Raw genomic sequence first — 12,975 nt, 5'->3', positions numbered from 1 at the left:
GATAATTGTCAAAGTCGGCACCAATCCTTAGTTTCCGATCTTTTTCGATTGATAATTCTTCAGATAAAGAAGCTATTTTACCTTCAAGGCCTACTATCTCATCATCGATGGATTTTAATGATGATTCCAACTCAGCAACTTTGACTTCATCATTATTAGCTAAGGCTTCTTTGTAAGACTGCAGCAATACTATCAAAGGTGAAGAAGGTATTTCACCAGCGTCGCTAAACTCATCGTCACCTGCACTATCCTCCACACCAATGGCGCCATCTGAAGAGTCCTGTTAAATTGGTGCATCAGAAAATTAGCACAAACAAGGAACTGATAATAATACTTCAAGTTCTTGAACTCGCTATTTCTTTAATTAGTGTTAGTCAAAATTCCAAATGTTGAAAGATATAGTCATAATTTCAAATGTCCAAATATATGATGAAAACTGAAATCATACTCAGAAAACAGGGAAGGTAAGATAAGATAACCAAAATCAATCGATGAAAAATAAGGCCAAAATCATTCAATGACATATCGAAACTCCATCAAGAGTAATAAAATGTTAATAGTCACAAACAAGCTTTAACTAAGGCTTTATGCAATTCAAAATGTCTATAAATTAGGAACTAGGAAGAACAACACATATGATGATGGTAATAGTTCATATGCTAAAGAAGAAAATAATACATGAATACAAGAATATAATATGAAAAACAAAACTAAATAAAAAAATAAAAAGAGATTGTGAGAGATGGAAATCAATTAAATATAGAAAAAATAATACAAACATCATAACACTTTCCTTCAAGGTTGTCAAAAGAGAGAGCTCAACTAAACTAATTGAGGGAGAGTAACTGATATGGAGCAGTAAATATGAAAATAATTAATGGTGGCATCTTTATATTTTCAAAATATTTTATTTAATGTTGGTGGCTTCTGTTTATGGGGAACATTTTAGGTCAGTATCATGTTAATTGAGTGTTCTAGTTATCTGGCATGTGTAAGCCTAAGGACTCCTTATAGACTTAGGTTGGTAACAAGTGCTAAGGATTTGGATGCAGGAGTTTTTCCCAAGTAACTTGATTTCATTTAGGATGTGCCAAAAGCGTCCTAGTTTAACAATTATAATTTGGAATTTCCAGGAGACTGGATGTATCTTTGGAAGTTTGGATTATAGCTTATTGTATAGGAAATAATCATACTTGGAGCTTCCTGAGAGAACTTCAACAAAACAATTACAACAAAGAAAACAATAACCATCAAAGTCTTTTCCCAATAAATGGAGACTAGGAACAGTTATATAAATCAAACAATACCATAAAGTTTTGTTATAATATTCTATCATAAATCAAACAATTTAATTCAAATTCTACTTAATGATTTAGGCTACAAGCATGCAGAGTGAATTGTATTTAAAACTGAAAAACAAACGGAAACTGCTGCGAATCCAAACAAATCCTAAACTACTAAAACCAGAACCAAGCTTAACCTAATAGTCGACAATCACAGAAACATTGAATCCACCCATTCTAATTAACAGAGTATGCACACGGAAAATATTAAAATTGAATACCAATTTGTAATCTAAATTTCAAGTTGGTGGCGAAGAATTAATAGAACAAAATACATTTATTTAAAATAAGAAGAAAAAGGGAAGGAGAGGAGTTACCAGAACCTGAACCTCTGGTGGTTCTTGAACTTGAGGGGCCTCGGAGTCTCCGTCAAAAGCAAAGGGTACTAACTTAACGAAGCGCAGGGAGGGAATGGAAGGGAACCTGAGGATGCTGAGTGGTGACGGGTTCCTCCTGGAGAACGTGACCGAAACTCTTGATGTCTTATGGTAATTGGAAGAGGATGGAGTGGCGGTGGTGAGTTGTGGTCGGAATGTGGGAGTTCTGAGGACGGTGGCCATCGCAAGAGAGAGTGGTGAGTGAGTGAGAGAGAGAGAGAGAGAAAGATAAGGGGCAGGTGGCGATTGTCGAATACGGAATGGTTGGGAGTTGAATAGAAATAAAAATTGGTGGGAAAGGAGAGTCCGTTTGATGGGTTTTTAATGTGGTTTGATCCGACGGTTGTGGTTGTTTGCAGTTCATTTTCGACCAAACTCTTCAGAAAGATCTGGAACAACCGGCAGCATTGCAGTCAATCCTAGGGGCGCAAGTGGATCCGATAACTACAGTGAACCCAACCTCCAAATCAATTCAACTCGAAAATTATCTGTTATATTTTTTGGTTCAATTAGAGAATCAAATTATGGATTTTAACTTATTTCAACTTATTTCAAATTATGTTCGAAGAATGTATTAAAACATTAATTTTTTTAATTAATTATTTTATATTTTATTTTTAATTCAATCATTCAAACAAAATTAACTTATATATTATCGATCTAGTTTGATTCGAATTCAGTCGCATAAAATAAACAAAACAGAATCAAATTAATCCTTATAAGTTTCATTGATTTTGATTTATTTTTCGTTGAAAATCTAATCAATCTAGATCGTTACTTCCCTAATCAATCTTCAATCTCTATTTGAATTTGATTTTTCTACTTATTACTCTTTGTTCTTTTTTTTGTTGTTGCTAAAAGACACTTAAATGAGTTCCCACTTAATTCCTTAAAATACACTATATTTTTTAATAATAATTAATTTTTCTCAAAAATAAAATTATCAAATTAGATTGGTATGGTTCATTATCACATCTTATTCCTCATTCTCTTCTTTGTCATTTTGTATCTTCAGATTTCAGAATAATAATAACACAAGACTTGTAGAAAGAACAAACACATATGGGACTGTTAAAATATATTGCTCTGATTAATTACATTCCTTATCCATACATGTCAGGTTTTTAGATTAATTTGGGAGAGAAAAATAAAATGGAGGAGTTTTGGTGAATAAGGCTTTGTGGGAAAAGAAGATGGTTATGTGATTTGAGGGAAGAGTGGAAGATTGATATGAATTTTAAATTGAATAGTAGAGAAGGAAAAAAAATCAAATATTATCAAATTTGAACCCACTTTTTTAATTGGTAAAAAACTAAAATTAGACGAAACAAAAATGGTTGCTAGTGAAATCGAAATAAATTTGTGAAGATGTAATCATTGTGATTTAAAAAAAAAATCGACTATTTTAATTGACAATGTTATATGTTACTATCATTAACTAATTTGGAATGCAGGTTTTTATGAATTTTTTCTAGGATTCTTTATTTTTATTTTTATGGGTTTAGGTTTGAAAGATGAGAGAAGGAAAATAATGAAGTTGAAGCGGACAATATGAGGCAGCATAATGTTGAGACAAAATTCTAAATTAATATTTTGATGATAATTAAACAAAAGGTTAATTAAGACTTCTAATTATGATTCTAAATGTTTTGGTATTTAACATATGTATTTGAGTGTGATAAAACAAGATAGATACCAAGAATTACAAATCAAGTCTTATTAAAATCAAGAAAGCAAAACTAGTAAAACAATAATATTCTTGACAGATTTCCGAAAAACGAATAACGTTATCCACATCTGTCATAAACAAGAATGATCGAATTTTTATGTTAAAGATTATATCCAGAAAGTGATATATATTTCATATCTTCATCAGAAATATACAAGGATCAATCTAGGCAAGAATTATTCTAGAATTCGAAGATTCAACACTTTGCTTCATAAAATACATAAAGCAAGATCATTCTCAAAGGCAAGCAAGTGCAAGTACAAACTGACAGGCTAGAAAGGACATTGACGTTGTACCTTCAAACAGACCTACACATGTGATTCAAAGCTTGTAATCATTTCAGAAAACTATTAATATCACAATATAAGTCAACTCATATCAAACATATTCGAAGAACGTTCTTGGATCACAAGAACATTCCTGGTTTCAGCAAGAACATTTTTGCTTTATGGCTGATCTTATTCATTCACTTACTCATGACAGCTGACCTATTTCCAACGGCTAAATGAGTTCTCATAAGCTCTCTTGAAGCCTATAAATAAAGCTTCACGATGAAGAACAAGGCAGAACTCAAAGTGTCAAGCAAAACATCACTCATTCAATGGTACTCGAGCTTCTCAAATCATTTTAAGTTGCAGTTACATTCTTAGTGTGATATTAGAATCAATGCTTATTGAGTTCTAAAATCTAGGATCTATTTCTCAAACAAGAGTTGAGCAATGCCCAGATTCTAACAATCTCAAATATAATTATTGTAACTCAAGGCTATATTGTTAACATAGCTTGAGTAGTGTGTAAAATTCATTTTATGATTTAAAATGTAGCTTGTAAAATCCTTTCTGAAATAGTGTAAGGTAATCCGTGGAAATTCTTTCTAGGTAAAAAGGTAGAACTGTGTAATAGATCAAAACTGATATGTGAAAAACTACGTGAAAACCAAGAACATTCTTACTTTGAGCACTTAGTGGAAAATCTCACACTTGAAGATTGAACGTAATCCATGTTGGGTGAACCAATATATATGCTTGTGTGATCTCTTTATCCCTATCTCTATTTATTCATTGTCTTACAATCAGTTTCTATATTGATAAATTGATATTATTGTTTTTCTACTAATCAATAACATTATTCATTTGTAACCAAAATCAATCTTGAGTTAAACATTTCAATTTTAAACAAGAATTTTTTAAAAAGGGCAATTATAATTCAAACTCCCTTCCTTATAATTGACATTGTTACTTCACATAATACCGTAACGTGTGTATTTTTTAATGAATCGTTAAAAAAATGGTATTTGTGCAAATGAACTAGAACATAAAGACTAACATTACAAACACATAGTAACTTAAAAAGACCTAAACGAGAACTAAACTTGAAATGACTAAAAGTGCATTGTAGCCTTGTTTTTCTAACACTCATGTAACCATGTTTTGTTGGTATCACGATAATCAAAATTAGATCTGACCGATCAGTTTGAACAATTAGATCGAGAATCAGACTTATGTCTAGTCCAATTAAGACTAAAAACTAATTTGCAAATAAATCGCGATGATAACCAAAAAATTGAATAAGAACTGAGAAAATTGGTCCAAACTCTGAACCGACAATTCAATCGGTTTTGAGAGTTTAACCACATTTCTCTTTAAAAGTTCTCAACTTACCTCAATTTTTGGTACTCGCATACATTTTTTTATATATTATCCCATTAGGCTTCAACTTCAATGGTCAATTTGAAGGTAGCAAATTAAACTTTCTATGCATCAATACACTTCATGGCTGTGATGAGCTTTTCAACCATTTGATCCACTTCAAAGCTTATCCGTGATTGAAAGTTTCCTTAAATTAAAAAAAACATAGTGATTATCATCCACTTCATAAGTTTTCTTGTTGTAAGATTGATTATCATCAATAACACAATAAAAAAATTCTTAAATATAATAAGAGATAGTTGAAGTTTTGCTTGAGTGAAAAGTTTTGTTACTTGAGTATGATTGTTTAAGTATTGAAATGATTCCTTTAAAAATTATTGTGGTTGTCTTATCCTTGATGTTCATTATATGCGAAGAGAGGATAAAAAAGGCTCGATATAATTGTTACTTAACTTGAGCAAAACGTTTGTCTATATTGAACATTAATAGGCATGTGTGCTATCCGATCCATAATGTTCTTCTACAAAACCAAAATATTATTGGTTCTTTGTTGTATGAAAAACGTAAATGAGTGATTGAATGAATGTGACGTGTCAGACATTTGTCTCAGAAGCATGCTGAACTTTCTACAAAAAGTGCAGCAACAATGTACCATTGCTCCTGTTGTCCTTGCTCAAAGCTCATCAATCTGAAGATCAATTAGGTCATCAATTTGGAGGTTGTTTTGTTTCTCTAGGTCTTTAGCTTGAGATTTGAGTTTGATTAGTGATTTGAGTATTCTTGATATTCTTTAACTTGAGGTTTGAATTATGGAGAACGTTTTATTTTAATTACGTTCTTAAAAAGAAACAACCAGAATGATCTTTTTATAAAAACTATAATGTTTCTTAATAAACTATAATGTTTTTTTTATAAACTATAATGTTCTTGTAAACAATATCCAGTTCAAGTAAAATATGAAGTTCTTAATTTATAGAGAACGTTCTATTTTAATTACGTTCTTAAAAAGAAATAACTAGAATGATTTTTTTTATAAAAACTATAATGTTTCTTAATAAACCATAATGTTCTTTTATAAATTATAATGTTCTTGTAAACAATATCCAGTTCAAGTAAAACATGATGTTCTTGATTTACTTCATGGTGATATCATTTATTGTTGTATGAATGTATCTAATCACTTATTTTTGAATAAACCACTCAAAAGCAAAAGTTAAATAGCAACATAATCTAAATCGTGATTAATGAACTTTTATTTATCCTCAAAACACTTGATTTGAGATTTTATTTTAACATAAATAACATACTAATCACTATGTAATCTATGTAATCTACCTATAGGGAATATACATGCAACTATAAAAAAAACAACAAAAGTGAATTATCATTCTCAAAGATATAAAAATACATTTGGGTTAAAATGGTATATTTCCACAAAAATATATTGATTTACCAAAAACTAATACAAAAATGTTTTATGGACAGAACAACCAACATCCTAACATGTTATTTGCACATGCAGTTTACACTAATGATGGTGGTTGACCTTTATTTTTGCGATGTCCAATTTTTTTGTCCACTTTTTTAATATTTTATAATTAAAAATAAATTATATTAAGTAAAATAAAAATTGATAATAATAATTTTCAATATCATACATTAGAAATAAATCTAAAAAAAAAAAAAAAAGGTGTACAACGATTAAAAAAAACCTTGTGACCATATTGAAATAAGAAACAAGCTACTTATTTGATTCTCTTGAAAAAATAACTAAATGAGTAGGTTCACTCTATCAAATCCAATATAAAGATAATTTCGTTGTACATGATAAACAAAAAGTAAATTAAATATATATTTTTATTGATAAAAGAGAAAAAAGTCAATAAATAAATTTAAAAAATAATATTACAATTACCTTTATTATAACTCAATAAAATACTATCTCTTTCTACATAATAAACAAAGAATAAATTAAGTATATTTTTTATTGATCAAAGAAAAGAGTTGAGTTTTAAAAATAATACTACAGATATCTTTTATCATAAATCAATAAAATACTATTGTTAAAAACTTACATCTAAAAAAATAAAGAGCTAATAGTCAAAATTAGATGTGAATTCCCTATTAAAGTTCTGAAAGATTACTAACCACCCTCTATTTTTTATTTATTTAAATAATACAGCTAAAATTAATAAATGTAAAAAGTAAATTGAATGTTAAATGTAGGTTTCATGAGCCAGATATGGATAATAACACAACACGCACAAACGCTGCTTCCAAGAAAGTAAATAAATAAAAAAGTAGAAAGCTCAGCGGAGAAGAAGTTAAAATTAGGATTCCTCTCCCCTGACTACACAACACTAGAGATGTTCAGGTAGAAGAAGACGAATAATAAAGCGTAAAAAGAAATTGAAACAACAATGAGATTGAAGCGCTGAAACAAAAAATAAAATAAAATACCAGAACACAAAAAAAAAAAAAAATGGAATCGAGCATTTTGGAATGCATCGGCGTAGAGATAATCGGAGTAATGTCACCGGTATCAATGTGCATGTTCCTCGTCGTCCTCCTCGTTTACTCCGTTTCCACTTCATCATCACCTGATACCACTATCCGCACCGCTGCAAATCTCGTCTACGACGAGAATCCATCCGACACAGCAACACAAAAACTCGAAGGCGCTCTTCTAAACGCCGTCGTCTTCGTTATCCTCATCGCCATCGTCACTTTCCTCATCGTCCTCCTATACTATTACAACTGCACCGCTTTCCTCCGTCATTACGTTCGCTTCTCCGCTTTCTTCGTACTCGCTTCCATGGGCGGATCCATTTTCCTTTCCCTAATTCAGCGTTTCTCTATCCCCTTAGATTCCATCACTTGTTTCATTCTCCTCTTCAATTTCACAATCGTCGGTGTTCTCTCTGTCATCGCTTCCGCTATTCCGATTATTCTCCGTCAGTGTTACATGGTTTGTATCGGTATAAGCGTCGCCGCGTGGTTCACTAAGCTTCCTGAATGGACCACGTGGACTTTACTTATCGCTCTCGCTCTTTACGATCTCGTCGCCGTTTTGGCCCCTGGCGGTCCGTTGAAGCTTCTCGTCGAATTGGCTTCAAGCCGAAACGAGGAGCTTCCTGCTCTAATTTACGAAGCTCGACCTACTGTTGCCCCAACCGGTAGGGCTGCTACGTTAGGGTTTTTAGTCGCCGGCGTTTCAGAATCACGATCGTCGTCAATTGAGCTTCAAGTGGTCCCCACTGAGAATCAGGGTAATACTAATACTAACATTCATGGTGCTGGCGATTCTGTTGGTGTTGTTAGGGTTCAGGATTTTCTAAATGATGAAGAGGAAAGATCTCCTTTGGTTGGTAATGGTAACCGTGAAGAGGAAATGTCTCCACTTGTTGAGGTGAATCGTAATGAGAGAAGGGAAATAGAGGAAATTTCTGAGAGGGGATTTAAGCTTGGACTTGGTGACTTTGTTTTCTACAGTGTTCTTGTTGGTAGAGCTGCAATGTATGATCTCATGACTGTCTATGCTTGTTACCTTGCAATTATATCTGGACTTGGTTGCACTCTCATTTTGTTGTCGGTATGCCGTCATGCTCTGCCTGCTCTCCCGATTTCGATCGCGTTGGGTGTGCTTTTCTATTTCTTGACTAGATTGTTAATGGAACCTTTTATTGTTGGCACTGCCACTAATTTGATGATGTTTTGATTCTTTTAAACTGGCATTGACAATGAATTTTATGATTACAGGCTAGGTTTTAGATATGTATGTACTAGTGCTTTTGTTGACAAGGCATTTGTGCATGAAGTGAAGAGATAGTGTTCCATGAGTCATGTCTCTTGTAGTAACAATACTTGTTCACATCATCTTATTTTATTTTTTGAGCTGATAGTGTCGTAACTGATGGTAATCACTCATCAGACTACAAGTTTGAAATGTAATCTCTTCCATGCCCATTGCTGCAGAACATGTAAATTTAAAAGCTAAATTGAATATTACTACTATTTATATTTGTCCAAAAGTTTTCCTTGGCTTTTTGACAAGCATGAGTTGTGTGGAGAAAATTAGTGGTGGCTAAGTATTTGTTGAGTGTATCACTTCTACAAGTATATTTTCATATTTCTCATGTAAATCTAATATTCAACCTTTCTCTCATTCTTGTTTTACAATATTGGATTATGCCCTGTTATAGCACATAATAATGGACATTATCCAATTTTGAGATAAACACATCTCTCCAAACCAGAAAACAATTCAGAAAACTGCTTCATGTATTTTCTGTCTTGTTAATTGGTAATTTGAACTGAGGGTTGTGCTGCTGGGTGATGTGGGTTTATGTATCATATGTACGTTTGGAAGTGCATGAATAGAGTAGTGGTCTTCATATTAATGCTTATACTTTCCTGCATAGAACACCACATCAGAAGTGTATGCAATGTTGCAGGCATGTATAATTTCCTATCTATTAGTCCTTTGCTGGTCAAGAACAAAAACTTATTTTACAATGATATGATTGATATAACTGTAATTGTTGTGTTGCCTCTTTTCTATTGCTTTGGTGAGAATAACCTTTTTAATTCCATTTCACACTCCCTCCTTTATCTTTTAATATAATTTTTTCCCTTTTTGAAGAAAAGTGGTTGTCCTTATCGGTTAGTTGAATTCCAAGTGCTATATATGGTTTACTATTTTTTTCCTTGGTGGGGGGATGATAATATTTGGATCTATTCCTCCTAAGTATTGAACCAGAATGAAATGACGGTCTAGTAATATGAACTAAATCAGCTTTTTAGGTCCTAAAGCTATATGTATTGCTTGGGTTTGAAAGTTTCTTAGAATTTTCTTTATTGTTAAATGCTAGCATTAAGTTTCGTTATTGCTAAAAAAAATAGGTAGATTAAGTTTCTGGTGGTGTGATTTAGGTCAGATTTGTTGGGAAATTGGTTATAGTCTTATGGAACTCACTGGGATTTTGGATAACATCTAGAAGTAGGTAATGGGATGGTCTTCTATTGTTTGTAACTCCGAAGTATATCTTAAAGAAACTGCACTTTTATATCAGATAACCATTGACATATCACTTCACATTTTGTTGTTTAGAGCAAATCTTTGTCCAGTCCAATGGAACCGGAACACTTTTTTTTGTCTTCGTTCTCCTTTGGTAAAATGTGAAATTCATATATTTTTATTAATCAAAAGGTGGATAAAATAAAACATGATAAAGATTTAGGATTTGAGGCATTTGGATCTGATATGATGAGTCAATACTGTTTCTTGTTTACAATTTTTTTACAAGTTATACTCTCATTCCATTTATTTAGTGGTTTATTTGTTGTTTTTTTCTTCATAAAAGTAGTAGTTTTTATATGTGTGAATATAAATGTGACTATAAGTCAGAACCTCAAAGGGAAAAATTTGTTGCAACTGCATACATCTTCAAAGTCATGTCTTGTTGCAGCTGTTTGTTTGAATTATATATCTGTAATTCTGTTGGATGATTCAAGTGGTGAGTGACAATGTTTATATTTGTTGTGATTTGGATTTATTTGCATTTAAGTGTATAAATGCAGTGATACACATAAGGGATTGGGATACACATGAATAAATGTCTATATGCATTTACATGTTCACGTATCAGGAAAATATAACAACAGAGTATAAAAGTTTTTACTGTAAAAGATCATCTCTTTGCCTTTGTTTTGATTTTACTTGTTGTATTTGTTGCCATGTTAACTATGCGTTATTGTCGTTGATTATGTTTGTTATAAACCTAGGTGTTCCACAAATTTTAACTGTCCATTACTCCGTTATACTGAACTCTCTTGATTCTTTAAAACCTCTGTTTTACTTTGGCAATGCTGGATGCGTGATAAAATTAGAAAATGGTGAATATAAAGATTGCTACTGCATTTGAAGTTTCTGGTACCAGTGCTGCTCTTTTGAATGCCCTTAATCAAGGATTTCATCCACATAATCTTCCATCAGCTGATGATCAAGTTTTGGATATAAGGGCTTCTGAGGCTACCAGTGTACATAGCGTGTTACCATGATGGCCTGTATGGATTTGAAATGATAGAAATTCCCAAGATATTATTCATTTACCATGAATTCAGTAAAGATGGGATACAAGACAATGCCCCTTTTGGATTTTGGGGGGTTGTTGAGCATGGCCTCTCATCACTTTTATCAGTGGCTGCGCTTGGGTGGTTTGTGATTTCAGATTGCTTTGGATTTCTGCTATTTCAAGTGTCGTTTCTGTTTTAAATTTGCTGTTTGCTTGTTTATATTTTGTAGTTATTTTCTTTCTTCTTTCAAGGAGAGGATCAACAAAATGAACTTTACTGTCAATCAGCTAATCGATATGATTATCCCTATCATTCTTACATTGAGCACAATGATATGGTATGTCATGGACTGTGAATAGACTTCCACTGATTATTCATACTTCTGTTTATGTGCACCTATTGTGCAAAAACCACCCTTAAAGAAAATACTTATTTTTCCACATGTTTTGGTCTGTTTTAATGGTTACGAACCTCATGATTCCTCCAATCATAATCTTGAAATTTCTGTGTTTTTTTAAGCATTTCTATTGTTCTTATGACATTTAATTTCAGATTTCTAGTCAGTTATATTCTGATTCTCCCATTAAAATTTGTTGCAACCCCACCACCCAGCTCCAAAAATTTGAACGATTTATTGTGCAGATTTTCTAGGTAGTTTCCTCTTTTTTATTTTTGTTAAATAATATTTTTATAGATTGTCAACTTATTAATATTAAGTCATCACTATTAGAAGAAATGGGGACCAGACCAACAAGTAATATTGGAAGAGGAAGACCTTCACTTAGTGGTTGTAATTTTTTTTGAAAGGTCCCCTCGTTATGAATATATTTGGCTATGAAACAGTAAATCATTATAAGGTACTAGCTTCACACGGACTCTTTGCTACTAATTGAAAAGAAAAAAATAAAGTTGGCATCTCCGTGGTCCTTTGTAGACTTCTTCATCAAGCAAGTGAAGCAACATGGCATTTGTTGCATGCCAACACTGAATGGGTTGTGCTGGTCCACTGGGTTCCAGCTTAACAGATGTGCATTGTGATACATATTATAGAGTTGGAAAATCATTAGCCAAAAGGAAAAGGAAAAGGAAAAGGAAATTTAACTCTAAACTATTCATGTAAATCTATACACAAGTAATAATGTTTAATAAATAATATATTTAAAATTATTTTCTTATTCAATAATAATAGTAATACTGTGAGCTATTTTACTACACGGAACTTGATTTACATCATCAGGGTTGGATAGGAGCAGTTATAAACTTGGTCTAGACATCTTGTGTACTGAAAATAGGACAAAACGACCATATTAACAGTTTGATTGAGCAATTTTTGACAGTATGGTGTCTTCTTTTCCTGTCTTTGAAGCATATTGACCTTGAATTAATTTACTGGAATGTCCCGATGCAGTGACCAATTGCTTCTTTTGGAGGTAATCTCTTCGCATTTGATTGAATTATATTATCAGTGGGACAAAATAAGTAGAAACACACACTGAAACAGAAATAGAATTTCAATCTTTCGATATATTTGATTCACTCAAATCGATTTGGTCCAATAATATATTTTCTTTAATGATGAAGAATGGCAACTAGCAATGCTTCTCTAGTCTTCTAGTTTGTACTTGATTTAATTTAATTTTCCAACAGATTGTACTGTGAAATTTGAATGTGGAGCAGTTATACAGAAACTGTGCACAACCCATGACTAAGTAGTGAGACAAATTTAAATGTTTTAATTTCAATTTTGATGTTGTAAATTTATGCGGTGTACTATTCGAATTCATAGTCTAATAGTCTAATAT

The 12,975-nt window shown here is 32.1% G+C and overlaps 2 protein-coding genes across 4 annotated transcripts in view; one reads left to right on the top strand and one right to left on the bottom strand.

The window, feature by feature from the left end:
• The window catches only part of LOC101508742 (uncharacterized), a 3,954-nt gene extending 1,943 nt beyond the window's left edge, over positions 1 to 2,011 (bottom strand). Inside the window, exons 1-2 of one of the 3 annotated variants that reach the window (XM_012713792.3) lie at positions 1,661 to 2,011; positions 3 to 280 (exon numbers count right to left, since the gene is read on the bottom strand). In XM_012713792.3, coding sequence (XP_012569246.1) covers positions 3 to 280; positions 1,661 to 1,903 — 521 coding nt within the window. In that variant the 5' untranslated portion in view covers positions 1,904 to 2,011. The remainder of the gene's footprint in view (positions 1 to 2; positions 281 to 1,660) is intronic. The other 2 variants (XM_004493198.4, XM_004493197.4) reach the window with 2 other exon arrangements.
• Positions 2,012 to 7,438: 5,427 nt separating this feature from the next.
• Positions 7,439 to 9,129, top strand: LOC101508430 (presenilin-like protein At1g08700). The gene has a single exon (XM_004493196.4). It carries the CDS (start codon positions 7,581 to 7,583, stop codon positions 8,814 to 8,816), a length of 1,236 nt encoding a protein of 411 aa, XP_004493253.1. The 5' UTR covers positions 7,439 to 7,580; the 3' UTR covers positions 8,817 to 9,129.
• The last annotated feature ends 3,846 nt before the right edge of the window (positions 9,130 to 12,975 follow it).

Source organism: Cicer arietinum, chromosome 3 (genome assembly GCF_000331145.2).
Source record: "Cicer arietinum cultivar CDC Frontier isolate Library 1 chromosome 3, Cicar.CDCFrontier_v2.0, whole genome shotgun sequence".
NCBI lineage: Eukaryota > Viridiplantae > Streptophyta > Magnoliopsida > Fabales > Fabaceae > Cicer > Cicer arietinum.
Note: the sequence above shows the minus strand (reverse complement) of the source record. Positions and strands in the feature narration are given on the sequence as shown.